The 16,503-nt window shown below is 46.3% G+C and overlaps 1 protein-coding gene across 1 annotated transcript; it reads right to left on the bottom strand.

Moving 5' to 3' along the window:
- Positions 1-969: 969 nt before the first annotated feature.
- GOT2 (glutamic-oxaloacetic transaminase 2) lies at positions 970-11,817 on the bottom strand. Its single transcript, XM_083751310.1, has 10 exons — positions 11,580-11,817; positions 8,040-8,196; positions 7,118-7,246; positions 6,006-6,065; positions 5,707-5,868; positions 4,759-4,863; positions 4,287-4,437; positions 3,218-3,383; positions 2,606-2,756; positions 970-1,983 (listed from the first exon to the last, which is right to left on the bottom strand). The coding sequence occupies exons 1-10, from the start codon at positions 11,663-11,665 to the stop codon at positions 1,861-1,863; spliced, it is 1,290 nt and encodes a 429-aa protein (XP_083607436.1). The 5' UTR covers positions 11,666-11,817; the 3' UTR covers positions 970-1,860.
- Positions 11,818-16,503: the final 4,686 nt, after the last annotated feature.

Genomic DNA, 16,503 nt, shown 5'->3' with positions numbered 1-16,503 from the left:
CATAAAGGAGACACACACAATGCATTAAATACTCAACTGCCTTTTCACAACAGAGGCAGTGAGTAGACAGCAAGGTACATGTTTTGTAGCTCCAGACAATCAACTTCTGGCCACAGAGAGGGAGGCTCAACTGTCCATGGTATCTGCTTCTTGTATAATTGCCAAAGCTGAAGAACTTATCTCTATCGCTCACACACAGACAAGAGATCTGGAAAGTTTCCCCATGGGTTTGACCTGCCCCCTTCTTTCCACTTTGCAGGGGGAGGGAGAAGAGTGAAGCAGTTCCATGAGAAAAATGCTTCACAGACAAAAATGTTTTCCATATTAAGTTGTTTGAACAAAAAAAAATCCTTCCAGTAGCACCTTAAAGACCAACTAAGTCAGTTCTTGGTATGAGCTTTCGTGTGCATGCACACTTCTTCAGATACACCGTGTATCTGAAGAAGTGTGCATGCACACGAAAGCTCATACCAAGAACTGACTTAGTTGGTCTTTAAGGTGCTACTGGAAGGAATTTTTTTTGTTTTGACTATGGCAGACCAACACGGCTACCTATCTGTAAGTTGTTTGAACACACTGAAGAGTTTATCTTGCCCTACTTACATGCCTAGTGAGCTGTGATTCAATTGCAGTGGATCTCTTGGCTCAGGTGGTGGATATCCTGAGCACATGTGAGTGGCAAGACCAGAGAGGAAACTAAAAAGGGCCAAAGTTAAGTTGCACTTTAAGAGCAGTTACATTACCTGGGTTGGGGGTGGAGTGGGGGAAGCTATTCCAAATTCATAACTGAGCTTTAGTCCCATTTAAGGATTACAAAGGATTGAAAAGGATTACAAAGCACTGTGAGAAAGGATTTTGGAGAGAATGAGCAAGGGCCCAGCAGGGCTTCCCATGACCAAAAATTAAAAGAAACACAGTTTAATTTGTTGCCCTTTTGCTGATCAAAGATGCCAGAGAAGACTTGAAATATTGTTCTATTATCTGCCTTTTATTTGATAGTGAAACAAACTTATGAGTCAGCTTTATAAACTGTCTATGCATGGAAACAATGAGCTTTTTGGCAAGGAAGAAAAAAAAGAGGAAGTAATTTCTCTTTCAAGCTTCATTACACAAATTCCCGGAGTGTGCCAGGGACTTGGGGTCCATTTAAAGCAGGCTGATTTCAAGTGATTTTTATTTATTTTTTGAGAAAAAGGAGAACTAGAAAGCCAAGAGCCAATGGAAAGAAATGCTCACCCTCCGGAATACCCCTGCTTGCCTTTCCTTGGAAGAACTGGGCAAGAAGAGGATCCCTGGGGAGAAAGCCTCTTGTGAAACCAGAGGTGGGCTCTGCAGAACTCCCCGATCCAAGTCCAAAAGGGCAGACAAGGAAAGGCTCGTCATCCAGAACCCTGGCTCAGGGGCAGGGAAGCTGCAGCACTTCAACACCCGCCAGCACAGCCAATGGACAAGGATGGTGGGAGTTGTAGTCCAACAATGCCTGCAGGGCCCCACCCCTGCCCTGACACTCATATGATGAGGCCACCACACACAAAATGCTGGCAGGCAAACATTCACTAAAGCATTTGCATCAAATCCGCCACAAACTCTTGAAGGATTCAAGGATCCATTTTTGGTAAAGTGGCTACTTCTGAAGGGAGGAGCAGAACACACGTCAACAGCACTGCCTAGAGCCGAGGGCTGAGGAGGCCTTGCCGCTACAGAGATACATTCAAATGACGTTGAAGTGTTGTGGAAAGAACCGTTTTGCTTGCTGATGCTGCCGCCATCTCCTCCTCTCTCACCCACCCTCTGCTGAGTCAAAATGTCCAGAGAGCACGGAAGAGAAGGCCGGTCAGTCCACCCATTTCTGTCTTTGCTTTACTTGGAGACTTGGTGGATGGCATGGGCCAGGTAAGCCACATTGCCAGAAGTGACTCCGGCGACAGAGATGCGGCCATCCTTGGTCATGTAGACGGAGAACTCCTTGGTGAGCCGCTCCACCTGGGAAGCAAAGCACAGGAAAGATTCTACTTCAGGAAGGGATCGACTCAGGCAGCTTCCCAAGGCCAGGCACGTCTGTTTGCTACCACCTACCAGGGCCAACTTGCAACCTGGAGGACAACGAAGCAACTTCCTAGAACTTCAAGTGAACGCTCTTCAGCAAACAGCAGCCCAGCCAGGCTGCTTGATACCTACTCAAGTCGGCTGCTGCCACATCTCACTTCAATGCAACTAACACTGTGCTTCATGTTTTTTAACAATCCCTTTCCACACCACCAGCCCAGCAAAGTGCTTTTTATCATCAATGAGGGATCCACATGCTGCCATTCCCAAAGTAGTATCAGCTGCCGGCTTCCTACACAGCTCCCACTTCCAGCCCAGCCCCACTTCCCTCAGCCACCAATTAAATAATGGAAGACATTCTAAATTCTTCAGAGAATTAAAATGCATCCACACTAATCATGTTCTGGCCTTTTCCTGGTGTGCATCAAAGACTAATTCTATATGGCTGTTCTGGTGTTTGAGGTGCTTTGAGCCCATCTATGTAAGGGGAAAACCAAGCAAATCAAATGCCAATGCAAAATGGTTAGCAAGTTTGGTTCAGACTCATTCCTTTACCCACCTGTTCAGGTTTCAGTCCTGTGAAGCAGAACATGCCGATCTGGTCAGTGATGTGCTGCCAGTTATGAGGGGAGCCTTCTTTCTTCAGGTTTGCCACCAGCTGGGTGCGCATGCCAATGATTCGGTCAGCCATTCCCTTCACCTCTACCAGCCTGTGCCAGGAAAGGAGGCAAATGTGGAGTCAATACAAGGCGAGAGACAGAGGGTGGTGGGGTTGGGGGAGCAGCCAAAAGAATAAACTAGGAGGATAAACCATGCCTTGTGCCCTGATGGGGTTTATGTCCATGGAAAAGCATAAGAAGTTTGCAGAGTCCTGCCTCCAAAACAGCTTTAAGAAACCCCAGGTTGGTTTTGTTTTTCGTTTCTTTAGCCCAGCCACCTGCCTGCTACAGAAAGGAACAGCCACAGCCCTTCTGCCTTTGGTGCAGATTTGGCATCAACCAAGAACAAGGTTGAGCAGACTAAGCTTGCTTAAAGTGTTGCCCTCCAATTTGAAGGACTCCTCTGGTTCGTTGTTGCAGCCCCACAATCAACTGTCCTTAAAAGCCATCCAGGGTTGGCTGTCCCCCTGCCCTTTTCTGTTCACCTGCTGACTGCACATAGTCAGCCTTACCATTCCTTTCGCAGGCCAGGGTTATTCAGGATGGTGGAGGCTATCCGAGCCCCATTAAGGGGAGGGTTGGAGTACATGGGGCGGATCAGAATCTTCAGCTGCGATTCCACTCTCTTGGCCTCATCGGAGTCATGGCAAACCACCGTGAAGGCCCCCACACGCTCCCCTGGAAAACAAAGACCAGAATGCAGTGCAGTTGTGTCTCCCTCTGTGGCTCTGCTCAGCCACATTGGTCTGGCTGTGCACTTGTGCTGTTTGGTAGAGGCACACAAATGCCACCTGGAGCTCTCCTTCTATCCCCTTCCTTGTCCAAGCCTTGCCTGCTCTTTTATCAGCCTCAGTCCTTCCTTCCAGCCCTGTCTCCTCTGCCTGAAAGAAGAAACCATCAGCCCTTTGGATGGCAGCTAGCTCAAACGCAGACTAAGAAACTACAGCAGTGCAATCTGATTTTATAGCACCATGCCTGCACTGGAAGGATTGGGGATTTCTTTATCCCCAGATTTACTTTATGAAGGGGGAATGTTAACCCCTTGTGACTTAACACAGAGGCACTCAGAAGGTAGATTCAAGGCTAAAGGGGCTTCTAGCCAGGCAAGGAGCAGATCTGCCCTCCCCAAACACTTCCCAGCCCCTAGAACTGCCCTCCTTGATGCTCCTATCATGTGGAGTCCCCAAAGACACTGTGTGGTTGCACAAAGAATGCATCTTTATACAAATTGGATGATTACAGAAATTCATGTTCTCCTGTGACAGAATTGTGACTCCACATCACAGCCACCTCTCTTCAATCATAAACAGAGTTCTTGGCTTGCTTTCTCTATTAAGAGCCTCACAAGCATTTCCCCTATTGCCACTGCCTTTCCATTTCTAACCTGGGACCATCTCTAAAACAGGAATGTGGTCCGAAATGCAAACTCAACCGAACAGCAGGGCTTTCTCTTGCCTCTAGTCCTGCGTAGACCTTTCACCCATATACTGGCAAGTGAAAGCAGCTAGCAAATTGCTTAATCCCTTGAGCAGCTTTTCCCACCCACGGAGATGGCAACAGACCCTGGACTTAGGGGCTTACCATACAGGCCCATGTTCTTTGCATATGACTGGGACAGCACAACATTAATGCCTTGTTCAATGAAGTGGCGGACAGCCCAGGCGTCTTTGTTTATGTCACCGCTGGCAAAGCCTTGGTAGGCCATGTCGAAAAAGGTAAAGAGGTTCCTTTTCTGCGAAAGAACAGAGGCCAGCTCAGCTTAAAAATGACAACACTTCTTCCTAAGGGCAGCTATGGTAAATGGAACAGGTCACACAGCAGGGGAGCATCACATCATACAGAAACAATGAGGTAACAACAACAATAATTGGGAGGTGACAGTGCCCATTCAGACAGTTTTTTGGTTTTCACAGGAGTTACACACATCTCTTGCCCAGCTGAGATCTCCTCCCAGGGTGTGTCCTTCCAAACAGGCAAGCAGACCTGCTCCTTCTCCCCTCAGGGAAGTTCATCCCTCAGCTGCCTGCTCTCTTGGTACCACAGCCCTCCTCACCTTCACTACTGCTGCCAGCTCCTTCCACTGCTCTGGCCGAGGGTCTACTCCAGTTGGGTTGTGAGCGCAGGCATGGAAGAGAACAATACTCTTTTCCGGGATTTTCTTTAATAAAAAGAGTGTGAGAAAAATGAGCCGTTACTCTTTGCTTAGTCCATTTATATACCAAGTGACCTCAAAGCAATTTCAATAGCGAATGGAGCCATCATTAAAAGCCACATGCCACAAAACAATGAACTATCAATAATAAAACTGCACAGACAACACACATGCACACCAACAGAATAATAATAAACAGACTCAAGGCTCAAAACCCATCTAACAAGAGCCTCCAAAAGGCAGAGAAAAGCAGCAAGATTTCACTAAGTGGCTGAACTCCTTAAAGTCATGACCATCCATGGCTCCAGAGGAAGGGAACTCCACAGCTGAGATGCCTCTAGAGAGAAGGCCAATCACTATACAATGAGCTACATCCATTGGTAGTACCACAAGCAGCCCTGTCTCCAGCCCAGTCTCAGAGCTTGGGCTGGCTGGTATGAGAAGACATGTTCCATCACATACAGCGTGACCAGAAGAATCTTCATCTGTAATGGATGGCAAGAATTGCCAGTTCCACTTCACAAGACAAAAAGTGGGCAAGTGTCTCTCTCCAACCCATGTTTGCATGTCCACTCTTTTCATGATTCTGATTAAACAGGTCCTCTCCTATAACAGCTCCTTCCATGATGGTATTGGGTTTTAAAGGTACTGCAAGACTTACTTTTGCAACCAACGCGGTTATTCTCTTAAGTTTAGATTCCCAAGACCTGTTACTCCAAAACATCATACGGGGCTTAGTATCTAAACCCTCCTGGCTGTATCTTTCCTTGCTCACCATTTAAACAAGCCACACCCAAACTCTCCATGACCTACACATCCCCATTAGCTCACCCTCAGCTGTCAACTTACAGAGATGTCATCCAAAGCTCCAGCGAAGTCAAAACCACAGGTTTTGGGCTCATAGTACCGATAGCTTTGCAGCTGCAACCCAGCATCTCTGAAGATAGGGGTGTGATTTCCCCAGGATGGTTTGGGGAGGTACACGTCGCGGCTGGACTTGAAGAACCGTTGCTGTATGAAGAAGAGGAGACAGGGTGTGTTTGAATCATAGTTTCAACGCCAAAGACCACAGCTCCTTCAAGAGATGTGGAAAAACTGTATCCCACCATCTCCTCATGTTTATGTTGTTAGATTACAGAAGCACTTACCAAGAAGTTGGCACCAACTCTTAAAGATCCTGTTCCAGAAATTGTCTGCACAGTGACATACTGAAAGAACAATGAACAGGCACGTGAGACATCTCCAGACGACACGCCCACAAAATACAACAGGTAAACACTCCAATGATAGCTGGAGTTCAGTGTGCCTCATAATCTGCCTATTTTACAGGTGAAGACCTTGAAACATGACTGTAAGGGCAAGAGGAAAAGACAGCTGTGTGCAATATTGGTCAACAATCCTACCTGCCCAAGAACTGAAAGAGAAAGAGTAACAAGGAGGAATAAAGCATTTCTCAATGCTTGAAAAAAGGCTGTTAAGATTGAAGGACATGCCAACACTTGAACAACGAGAAAACATTTATTCCAGTGGCTCATCTGAGTAATATACGCAAAAGAGCCTTCCTCTTAGCTGGTTTTTCCCAGCAGCAAGGAAGTTCAAACTTTGGCATGTCAAAGAAAAAGATAAGTTGGGGCCAAAACAACACAGAGGACCCATAGAAATATGGATCCTAGGGAAGGAATTTTTGGCACAGACTGGCTCTCTTTTTGGTTTCAGAAGACACAACACACATCTAACATGTTCACAGCCATGAGATTAGAATATTGTTTTAAAGGAAGGAGTCAAATTCTGGACTAGGATCTATCATAGGCTCTAGAATAAAATGTGGTGTTGCTTGCATTTCCAGATCCTTACAGTAACTCTAAAACGAACCCCACTGCCCTAATCACAGGGGACATCTGTTCTCATGTGCTACAAGTTTCTTTGGCACTGACTTTTCAAACTGTATTTTGAGGAATCCTGCAGTTCCCCAGAATGTTATCGGGCATTCCTCAATGAGAAAGGTCAGAAGTGAAACAGGATGGAATTGGGCTACGATCCATGAGAACACTACATTTGCAAGGGGGATGGTGAGGCCCAGCCAGTGTTCTACCTTAACAAACTGCCCATCTTGGAATCCTGCGCAGCATTCAGTGGGTATTCAGCATATGTCAATCTGGAAAAGGTTCCCTATGGGTGAAAAGTGTCAAGGCCCCCAGTGCAGGAATCCATTACTTGAATACAGTATTAATGAATGCACTTGATAACCTTGGCTCCTTACCCGGCCACTCTGAATAACCTCATGTGTCTCTCCCAAAGCCAGCTCAGCTGACGCCTTGTTGAACTCTGCCAGGCCAGCAATTGGCAAGTATTCCTTGTCCAACTTCTTTGCAGCTATCTCGGCTTCTGCCTAGAGAGAACAGATTGCATTTTCTTATTTGTTTCCTCCATAGGTTAAGAGGAGAGGCAACTTCCATTCACCTAATTTATCACTCCTAGATTACACACCCAAATAACTAAAGGGACGCGAGCGCACATCCCTTTGCAGGATTATCCTTGTTTCATAGAAAGAACTGACAAGTGACTTAAGTGGGAACCCAGTAGATTTAGCAAAGCTACTCAACATCTAGCATCAAGAGCCCCCAACCCATTCCTCATTCATCTACTCAGACCGCCTTTGTTGCTCCTTCAATATCTTTGCAGATGGTGCCTCCACACCTCCCAGCTGCCACTGCTTGCTTGCTCCTTAGATTCCCAATGCAGAAAAGGCCAAGCAGCTGCAAATTCTCTCCAACCCCCGCTTCAGTCTCAACCCGTTTTATGCTTGTGGCTGCTATATGGCCTCTCAGCCTGCACAGCACAAGACTCAATTCCTACCTAAATAGTTCAGTTTGCATATTGCCACCCTCCAGCCACTTCACAAAGCCATAATTTTGTGTCTCCCCACCACCATGAAGACACTTGGCCACACTGGGATGGTTCCAAACGCATCTCAGGCAGCTACTGGATGGAGAAGAGACCTGGCTCTTTGTTTTGTTCAGAGATCTGAAATGAGTAGGAAGCAGCTAAGCCGCTCACACAACCCTAGTGGCTAGAACCTGGATCCCATGACTGCCCATAGGCTCGTCTGGCTGCCACACACAGCCACATGCACACAATCCTACACATACTTTTAATGTGTGGGAGCTGGCGCTTTTGCTTACTTTGCGGACACAGTTCAAGACGTATGGCTTCCCATTGTCATCTCGGTAAGCCCCGACTCCCAGGTTCATCTTCTTGCTGCTGGTGTCTCGCTTGAAGGCTTCAGTCACTCCCAGAATAGGATCAGGGGGTCCCATCTCCACATTAGCCCACCAAGAGCTGCAACATCAATGCAAAGTGTTTGTTTCTGTTCAGAGCTCCATTCCCTTACAGGGAAATGAGGCATGGTCAGTCAATGTCTGTCCATTTAGCTGCAGACTAGAAGACATTTGCAGCCATACTGTGTTTCAAATGTCTTCCATGAAGCTGATTTCTTGTTCTTTTTACCATGTAAAAATGACTCTACATATAAGCTGTTTTGGATGAGACCCAAGCAAATTCACACACTTCAGGTCTTGTGCCTCATTTACATTGTATGAATGCGCTTAACCTATTTCTGTATTACATTTATCAAATATTTCAAGGCAGTTTACAAAAAATAAACAAACAAAATATACTCAAAACAGCTAGTGGATAAAAGCTCAATTAAGTCTTTAAAAGTATTTTTTAAGGTAGTAAAAATGTTTTTAAAAGCCTAGGCGAATAATTGATTTTTTCCTGCTAGTGATTGAAGAAGGGTGTTGCTAGGATGCCCTCCTTGTGCAGAACAGGCTGATGCGGGAGAATGTGTTGTGACATGTTCCTCTCTGTCTGAATTTCATTGTGAAAAATGGAGACGCCTCACACAAAATGGAGACACGTTAAGGCATTTATGTGAGGCTGCTCTGCTGGGATTTGCTCTGAACAGGAGCTCCTGACCTCTTGCCAACTGGCACACTAAGAGGCTTGGTCCAGATGTTCCTTGTCCCGGTCGCTGCTGTTTAGGATTAGGCTGACTCTTTTTGTCAGCTGTGCTGCTCCTGGTATCTGCTCTTCACCTGAAGCTCTTACTCAGAGAGATGTATTTCGTTGTACATTCCAACTGCTACTGCCTGAGAGCGCCCCCCCAGCCCAAAATTGTGGGCAGCTGGTTGCGAGAAAAAAAATCAAACCCCAAAGCAAGCCTGGCATGCAGAACTGGGCAAAGCTGTCCTTGTTGGTGAGAACAGTTGCAATTATATGTTGTAATAGGAGGGTATGAAAGGTCTAAGCACATGCTAACTGAGCATAAGGCACAAACTTCACTAGTAACTGAATAACATACCTGTTCACTCAGGCCTTTCAGGGCCTTTGATAAATTATACCAGATTTTACTGTTTCTTGGATATGGCAGCTATAATTTTTTATAACGGTGTTTAATGTGTTTTAATGGATTATCATATCATGTTGTATGCCAACTTGATAACTTTGTAAAGGTATTATGAAAATGATTTTGATAATTCATGAGGGATACACATTTTTTAAAAGTGTAGAGGGCTTCAGTTTTCATTGCATTAAGTATCTGTGCCTTATTCTCACATTATTAAGTAGGTGTCCTTTAGCGCTGAAGAAGCCTTCTGTTCACTAATACTCCTTTACAACTGCCATGCTTCTGGGCCTGTAGCCCACGGCCCACATTTGGCAGCCCTTGACCCTCCCCTTCACAGCTCCTGACCCTCTTCTGTGGGGGACACCCAAGCAGCCCTCCTTCAGGCCTCTCTTGCCTACTACCTGACCCCTTTTCACTCCCCACAGCCCCCTCCTGTTCATCTTCTTCATTGCCCCCTGGTTGAGCCCCATAGTGGGCAAGATTCCTGTAGTGCAGGGGGTTGGACTAGATGACCCTTGTGGTCCCTTCCAACTCTATGATTCTATGTCATAGCACAGTGTTAAGAAGACTGCCATTTAGACCCATGAGAACAAAACAGCACAAGCATTCACTGTTATTGCTTTCTTGGCATGCAAATATTCCTGAACTTCCTGCAGTAACTAAGGGCTCACCCATATTGTACTTCTGTTTGCCCCACTGCTTTCCCAGGATCTACCGCTAAACTGGAACAAACAGCAATAAGGTTTTCAGTGGACTATTGTTTGTTCTGATTTTCTGGGGGGAATTGGCAGAGCAAAGACAAATCTACTTGAGATCCATGGTTTGACGCTGCACAAACAGGTTGCTGGACTAGATGAGCCATTGGCCTGATCCAGCAGGCTATTCTTATGTGATGTCCAAGTGAAGGCCACTAGAAATAGCCTCAGTGGTGTGGCTGTAGCCCTTCTACATGCAGTAAGTGTAAATGCATAAGTGATTCAGCTGGGATATTTTTATTTTCTTGCTTTGAGTGAAACCATAAAACCATTGCTGTGGGAGGGAACATGCCTGTTGCAAGAGGTATGTGTGTTTTTAAAAGGGTGAGATTACTGACTGGACAGCCATGTCACAGCTTGAACACACACACATACCCCTGCTGCTGTTCTATTAAACAGAAAGGAAGACGTACCTCAGTCGCAAGCATCTTAAAAGATAATTTCAGGAATTAAAGGTATCACTGGCTATGAGTTACAGCCAAATCTTCTTAAGGATGTTAAAGGACAAATAGGCAAAGATTATGTTGCTATCATGGTGGTATAAGTGCCAAGGGTGAAAGTTCCCAAAGTGAAGCTGGGATTTTCTTTTCTGCCTGAGCGCATCACTTTAAGCTTGCTTAAACTGCCATTTTAACACCTATTCACCCTTCTGGAGCTCCTCAGAACACCCCCCCTTCTTTTTACCGCCCTGAACCAGCAGGTATCATTACTAACAATATCATCTATACCAGTAAAAGGGCCACCAGAGGAGAAAGATTTCCAACTGCATGGCCATAAATAAGATAATAATAAACACGTGTTGAAATCAAAAGTGCAGAGTCAATTGAAAACTTCAAAGGGGTGGGTGGGAAGAGAGGAGTTAATGCAGTTTCAGTTGCCAGAATCTCTCCAGGCCAGATGAACTTGGAACTTTGGCCGCATGGGATTCATTTAAGGCAACCAAAGCACATTCTTAAGCAGGGACGTCCCAGTGAATCCAACGGTGCTTACTCCCAGGTAAATGTGGGCAGAATTGTAGCTCGTGTATTACATATACACAGGCCTGGAGAGTAGCGGGGTTTTTTTTTTGCAGTCTCTGTCCCTTCCCACCGCCCTCCAAACCCTCTCCAAGGGCACTCAAGTCCAAGGCCAACGCCACCGTCTTCCAGCCAATCCGAGGAAGCCCCTGTGTTCCCGCCCTTCATCGCAGCCAATCAAGGCCGCGGACCATCTCCCCAGCCGGCCGCGTGCACCAAACGCGAGCGACGGGCCCTGCCTAAGGACATAAAGGTGGAGGGGTGCTCTCCCCACCGAATCGCCTTTTCGCGCTTGCAACACTGGCCGGGCCGATGCCCTGACTGACCCACCAACTCCCTCTCTCGTACAACACGCCGGGGTTTCGGCCCTCAGGTCCCATTCACACATGTCCCCGTCCTGACACGAGTCGAGAGCATCTGCACGCGACGGAGGCTCGAGCTGCCTTCGAAGGCGCTCTGGCGGCGCGAACGCGACACGTGTCGGGTCGGAGAGGTGCATGGATGTAGCCAGTCGAGGCCTTCCCGCCCCGCGGCGCGCGTTACCTGGCTCGGGCGGCGAGGGAGGCCACGCAGGGCGGCGAGAGGAGCAGGAGGCGGCTACCAGCGGCGGCGGAGTGAAGGAGCGCCATGGCGGAGCGGGCGGAATGGAGAGGAACCTGCGGCGGTAGCGGCTGCGGCTGCTTCTTTGGCCTGGAGGAAGCCGGAAGGAGGCGGAGTCGCCGCCGCCGCGCTTCCCACAGGCCGCACCGAGCGAGGGAGGGAAGGAGGGCGGTGCTGGCTGGCTGTGGGGCGGGCCTCGGCCTCGAGACTCAGGGAAAGGGCCGCTTTGCTTGGCTCCGCCTTGAGGCTGAAAGAGGAGCCGCAGGGAAGGGCAGCCAGCTCGCCAACAACAACAAAACATTTTATTATGTTACAGATGTAGTTGGTGGGCTTCATGAGACAGGCAGTGCAGGAGTGGAAAACAGTTCGCACAGACTTATGCCAACTGGCACATGATGTTCACACATATTTTTCCTTCCCAAACTATTTCTCCTATTTCGTCCAAGTGGCAGTTTCTATCAATGATGACATTTTTATGGGAGTCTTATCCCAGGGACAGGGCTACTGGTGGTAAACTACTCTCTAAAATACAGTGACAAGTTCAGATGGACCAGTCCAATGGTGTATTTTTAAATATATTAAAGATTTCTTAGTTTTCAAAAATACGTGCATTGTCTCTTTTTTCCAATTGCGTTTTCTACAGATCCGTTTCATTTGTTGTGAGACATTTGCATTGCATGTAGTATTAGGTTAGGGGGGAAAGAGGGGAATGGTGAGTAGGGTGGGGTTGATTGGTTATGCTTCTGTTCTACTTAATGTATGTGTGGGGTTTTATGTCGCCATAACTTGTATGAGTTATTATTTGCTTGCTATATTTCCTTGATGGTGAGAGAGGTTGGGGGTGACCTAGGTTGTGGGTGGTTGTCTTTGGTTTGACTATCACATGTTAGCTGCCAGGTGTCCAGCAATCCCACCTGCTTTGAATACCTCTTTATTTTAAAGTGTAAGCATCATATGTGTATAATCATTTGGTTTTTCATCATTTGGTCAAAGGACCTCCTGTATATTAATAAGTGGTCAAGGAGATGCATTGAAGAGTGACAATTGATCCCAAAACTTCTACCAATATTTAGTCATCTTAAATTCATTTCCTTTTTGCTCTGAAAGCATTGAAGAATTACCATAGCTCTCAAATTTGTCGCTAGGTGGCATTGTACACTAGCTTTGTTGCATCAGATATAAAATCACTGAATTGTCAAATTGGAAGGAACCAAGAGGGCATGGGCGTAGCCAAGAGGGGGTAGCTGTCCCCCCCAAATCATGCAAATCTGAGGTTCTGCCACACTAACAAAAGCCTGCACCCTCCAACAAAAATCCTGGCTATGCCCATGCACAAGGCTCATGTAGTACACCCCCTGCAATGCAGGAATCTTTAGCCCAATGGACTCAAACCCACAACTCTGAAATTCAGTCTCATACTCCACTGACTTTGGTGTAAATATGGAGTCACTGGCCCAGTCCCTCAACTACTGAAGTCAGTCCTCAAACTGCAATGATGAAACAATTGTTAAGTGTGTGATCAGCAGCTGTACTTTTAGGTGCTCTGCTCCCCAGTTATGGAAGGAATTCATTTTACATTTAGTAGCAGCAGCTAAATATTTAATAGCAACCAGATAAATATAGAAACCAAATGCACATCTATGCTAGAATGGTTCAGTCAGTTATGGGAAATGTTAGTTCTTGATAAAAGGTTGCTGCACAAATCAAAAGAAGTATAAACACCAGAGGAATTATTCACTGTGAGGCAGAGTGAAGATGCAGCCTCAGAGGGCAGTTGTTATAGGGCAGAGCTGTGTGTGTATCATGGGACCAGACCTGCACCTCTGAGCAAGTCTACTGCCCTCAGGATCCTGCCCTGTTACCTGCAGCAGTTGAATAATCTGGTTTAATTTCTGACTTTGTATTTTTCTGGGAGGGGGGCATATAACTCAGTGGCAGAGCATATTCTTTGTATGCAGAAGCTTCCAGATTCAGTTCCCACTGGCATCTCCACACAGGGCTGGACAAGACTTTTCTCTGGCTGAAAGAATGAAGAGCTGCTGCCAGTCAGTGCAGACAATACTGAGCTAGATGGTCCAATGGTCTGACTCAGTATAAAGTAAGGTTACCAGACTTTTTTCGATGAATCTGGGGACACTTTTAAACTTCAATGGATTTTGTCAGGGGACTGATTTGTAAATCCGGGGACGGGTGTTTGGGAACCTTAGTATAAAGCAGCTTCCTATGTCCCTGTGGATGTGTGTGTGGTGTGGGGGAAGTGAAGAGACCACCTTGATCTTGCCTCAGGCTGTAAAATGTATTGGTTCAGTCATGAGTATAAAGATATATATATCTTTGGAAAAAAATGTGGTTAACATTTAATAACTATGCACATAAGAAAAATGTGTATAGCAGACCTAAATGGTTGGCATCTGTTTGAACTATTTATTGATGTTTATTTAGAGCAACCCTTATTGTAACTCTCAGCTGCTTTAAGACTATCTTTTTGGCTGCCACACAGGATAATGAAGACCGCATCGCATTCTTCCCCCAAAGCACAAATCTTCCACTGTGGTCAATCAAGGCTGAGCCCAATGAGAGGCTACCAAAGGCCCCCTGCCTTTTAAGATTTGTTTAATAGCCTCTCAAAAGAGACAGGCCCTGGGGGCGAATCCCAGAGCCCACTAATTAAGAGGTCCAGCACTAATGGGGGCGAATGCTCTAGTTTCAAGAACAACAACAACAACAAAATTCCAGCTGCATTCAGAGATGTGCCAAGGGAAAACATCTATTGTTGGTGCTTCTGGGTGGATTCAATGCACCCTGTACTGTGGAATAGTCAGGTGGTCTTGGTGCGCCTGTTCACACCTGTCCTAATTTAGCCTCAGCATAGATTGCAATTTGCTGCAATTAATTCTAGCCCAGCAGATGTTGTCTGTCTGATCTTGTTTTGTCTCCCATTGGACATCAGAGCCTCCTTGTGTTCCACAGATTTTTTGCTAGAAGCCATCTGCTGGCTAACTTGGCAATTAGAGGAAACAATGCTGAGTGCCCTGAACTTCGATCTTATCAAGATGAAAATGTCAGCTGCTCTTTAAAAATATGACATTCATTACCAAGCATGTTTCCCTCCCCACCCCCTTCCACTAGCTTTGGAAAGACTATTGAATATGTACAGAGTTTCTATGAAAGCCTTCACTGTCCATGCCCCATCTGTACAGAGGGCTCAGGGCATAGTGGGGAGGGCTCAGCCATCCACCTCTACTGATCTTCACTCACATCTGTCCCTATTCCTTGTTTCTAGTTATAACAATTCACAATACTAAAAAATCCAGTTTGTTCTTATTAGCAGTTAGAAACATATAAGGTAAAAAAGGTAAAGGACCCCTGGACGGTTAAGTCCAGTCAAAGGTGACTATGGGGTTGCGGCGCTCATCTCACTTTCAGGCCGAGGGAGCTGGCGTTGGTCCACAGATAGCTTTCTGGGTCATGTGGTCAGGATGATTAAACCGCTTCTGGTGTAACAGAACATCATGACTCCATTTACCTTCCTGCCGCAGCAATACCTATTTATCTACTTGCACTGGCATGCTTTCGAACTGCTAGGTTGGCAGGAGCTGAGACTGAGCAACGGGAGCTCACCCAGTCGCAGGGATTTGAACCGCTGCCCTTTTGATCGGCAAGTCCAACAGACTCAGTGGTTTAGACCACAGCGCCACCCACGTCCCTAAATTATAAATATATGCACACAGGCGGAATGGGTGAAATGGATTGGGGTCTAAACCCCACATTTAGGGGAAGGAAGGAAATGATCCAGTGTGCTTATCCAGCCATGCCTTCACTTCCCCACCAAGGGTTGTTCCATATTGGTATGCCAGGTCATCCCAGAGTGTCCATGCACATGTGGGTGTCACAGATTAGATTTTTCCATGTGTGCTTTTATGCACATTCATTCACACCTGCCAGCTTTCAATTGAACTCTGCCTCAATCTTTCCTACCCACACTAGTGGGTGGTGCTTGATGACTTCTGTTGTCCCCTCCCATCTATTAGTACTTCCTCTACCCACCCTGAGTTCTGGAAGACTGAGGTTCATTGTGAGCATGCTTACAGACATTGGTTTACATGTGTATGTGTGGTCATCTAAAAAAAAAAATTAAATACAAGTTTTCTGATATACCAGACTTGCATAAAACAGCACATTAATTTTCTTTATTTTAATGTGTTGTGCCACTCCCAGCAGGAGCCCATAAATGGAAGCAGTAATGTAGGGGGTAGCACCCAGAAAAACGTCACTAAGCACATTTTAAAAGCCCAATCCTGCCCCGACAAGGTGCTTCACAGAATCTTAGAGCTGGAAGGGATCCAAGGGTGATCTAGTCCAACCCCCCCCCCAATAGCAGGAATCTCAGCTAAAGCATCCATGGCAGATGGCCATCCAACCTCTGCTTAAAAACATTTCAGTATGTCCAGAATTGGGTAACATGTGATGTTATGTTGAATTCCCAACCTTCCTCCCTTGCCACATTATCTGCAGATCAGGAAATCCAGATTAAAGGGGGGGGGAGTGTGGGCTGCTAATTGGATGAGAATGTCATGCGGATGACACACACCTCAGATGCATCAAATCCACTTTAAATTGCTGTGTGTAGACAGCCATAATGAGCCAAGTCACAAATTGCTAACTTCAGTAAGTCACTGATTCTTCCCACCCCAAAGAGTGTCTACAATGAGAAGGGAAGGCCAGCTGCACTTTTGCATTGCCAAGTTCTGGGCATATTAGAGTCTTACAGTTTCAGTCAAAGAGGGATTTGAATGGGTGCCAAGTCTGCCCTCTTGAAAATCTGGCCCGTCCTTGCAGAGCCTTGCAACATTTAGGGAATGAAAAG

The sequence above is a fragment of the Podarcis gaigeae genome (genome assembly GCF_964106915.1).
Source record: "Podarcis gaigeae genome assembly, chromosome: 8".
Lineage (NCBI taxonomy): Eukaryota > Metazoa > Chordata > Lepidosauria > Squamata > Lacertidae > Podarcis > Podarcis gaigeae.
Note: the sequence above shows the minus strand (reverse complement) of the source record. Positions and strands in the feature narration are given on the sequence as shown.

Coding starts and splice junctions, on each gene's coding strand:
- GOT2 (XM_083751310.1), bottom strand. CDS start 11,665: ATGGCGCTCCTTCACTCCGCCGCCGCTGGTAGCCGCCTCCTGCTCCTC. Junction 8,197..11,579: donor TCCCTCGCCGCCCGAGCCAG/GTAACGCGCGCC, acceptor TTGATGTTGCAG/CTCTTGGTGGGCTAATGTGG. Junction 4,864..5,706: donor GAGCTTTGGATGACATCTCT/GTAAGTTGACAG, acceptor TTTTTATTAAAG/AAAATCCCGGAAAAGAGTAT.